The sequence below is a fragment of the Limulus polyphemus genome, unplaced genomic scaffold (genome assembly GCF_000517525.1).
Source record: "Limulus polyphemus unplaced genomic scaffold, Limulus_polyphemus-2.1.2 Scaffold10691, whole genome shotgun sequence".
NCBI lineage: Eukaryota > Metazoa > Arthropoda > Merostomata > Xiphosura > Limulidae > Limulus > Limulus polyphemus.
In genome coordinates, this window is record NW_013676301.1 from 10,545 (window position 1) to 11,885 (window position 1,341).

The 1,341-nt window shown below is 39.1% G+C and overlaps 1 protein-coding gene across 1 annotated transcript in view; it reads left to right on the forward strand.

Moving 5' to 3' along the window:
* Positions 1–1,341, forward strand: part of LOC106476481 (potassium channel subfamily T member 2-like) — a gene marked incomplete at its 3' end in the record, with an annotated part of 12,112 nt that overhangs the window by 3,056 nt on the left and 7,715 nt on the right. The window contains exon 2 of the mRNA XM_013937139.2: positions 684–867. Within this exon, the coding sequence (XP_013792593.1) occupies positions 733–867 (135 nt within the window). The remainder of the gene's footprint in view (positions 1–683; positions 868–1,341) is intronic.

A 1,341-nucleotide genomic window follows, 5' to 3' on the forward strand; every position in this document is an offset into this window, starting at 1 on the left:
CAAGTTTCCTTACCACCAGGCCATGCCAGGCCGGTTTACAGATTGATAGTGAAACGTGCCAGGCCGGTTTACAGATTGATAGTGAAACGTGCCAGGCCGGTTTACAGATTGATAGTGAAACGTGACAGGCCGGTTTACAGATTGATAGTGAAACGTGCCAGGCCGGTTTACAGATTGACAGTGAAACGTGCCAGGCCGGTTTACAGATTGATAGTGAAACGTGCCAGGACGGTTTACAGATTGATAGTGAAACGTGCCAGGCCGGTTTACAGATTGATAGTGAAACGTGCCAGGACGCCAAAAAGAGACGATTGAACAATATAATTGAGAAAACACCGACTAACCCTTGAGTAGTGTGTTTAATTATTGACGGTTTCATTGCAAGGTCCACTGTTCCTTAGTTAACAAATTCGCCCGATATAGCACCAAGATTTTGTAATGTTTCATGTCGTTGGCGTTATTAGTCCAAGCGTAACAATACCAATACGTAATGCCAGTACAAGGCGGGAGTAACCCGTATACCACAAGTATGATGATATACTTGCATCTCTACTAACTGGCCTCATCTTTCATAGAAATTGAGGACATAATTCCCTTTACAGTTTCGTATGTTGTTTTTTTTTTTCACAGACCAAGTAGGATTACAGATTAACAATCAGCCCTTCACGTGTTTTTTTTTTCAGCGTCTGCGGCTATCACCATTTTCAAAGGGCCGGTAGCCTGCACGTCAATATGTTTGAGAGTTTGTATTTTGTTGTCGTGACCTTCTCAACCGTGGGCTATGGAGACTACAGGCCTGACAACTATCCATCACAGCTGTTCATGGTGGTGATGATATGTGTCGCTTTGATTGTTCTACCTACTCAGGTAACCAGTTATTACTGTTTTGTGATCAGGTGTTAAAAATGTCCAAAATAATGATGTCCCCCTCAGAATTTGAACCTAACCAACGGTAAAAAAAAAGATCATAAGACCTAAAAATAGAACCTAAGAGAAAAATGCTAGAGACGAATTATTTTATGTAATAAACATAATTATCTGTTTTAGTTTTGTTTTGTAAAAAAACTCATTGATAATTGCATTCACTAAAACCTTTGTACGGTTAATAATTCCGTAATAGTTACGTTCACTAAAACCTTTGTACGGTTAATAATTCCGTAATAGTTACGTTCACCAGAACCTTTGTACAGTTAATAATTCCGTAACAGTTACGTTCACCAGAACCTTTGTACAGTTAATAATTCCGTAATAGTTACGTTCACCAGAACTTTTGTACAGTTAATAATTCCGTAATAGTTACGTTCACCAAAACCTTTGTACGGTAAATAATTCCGTAACAGT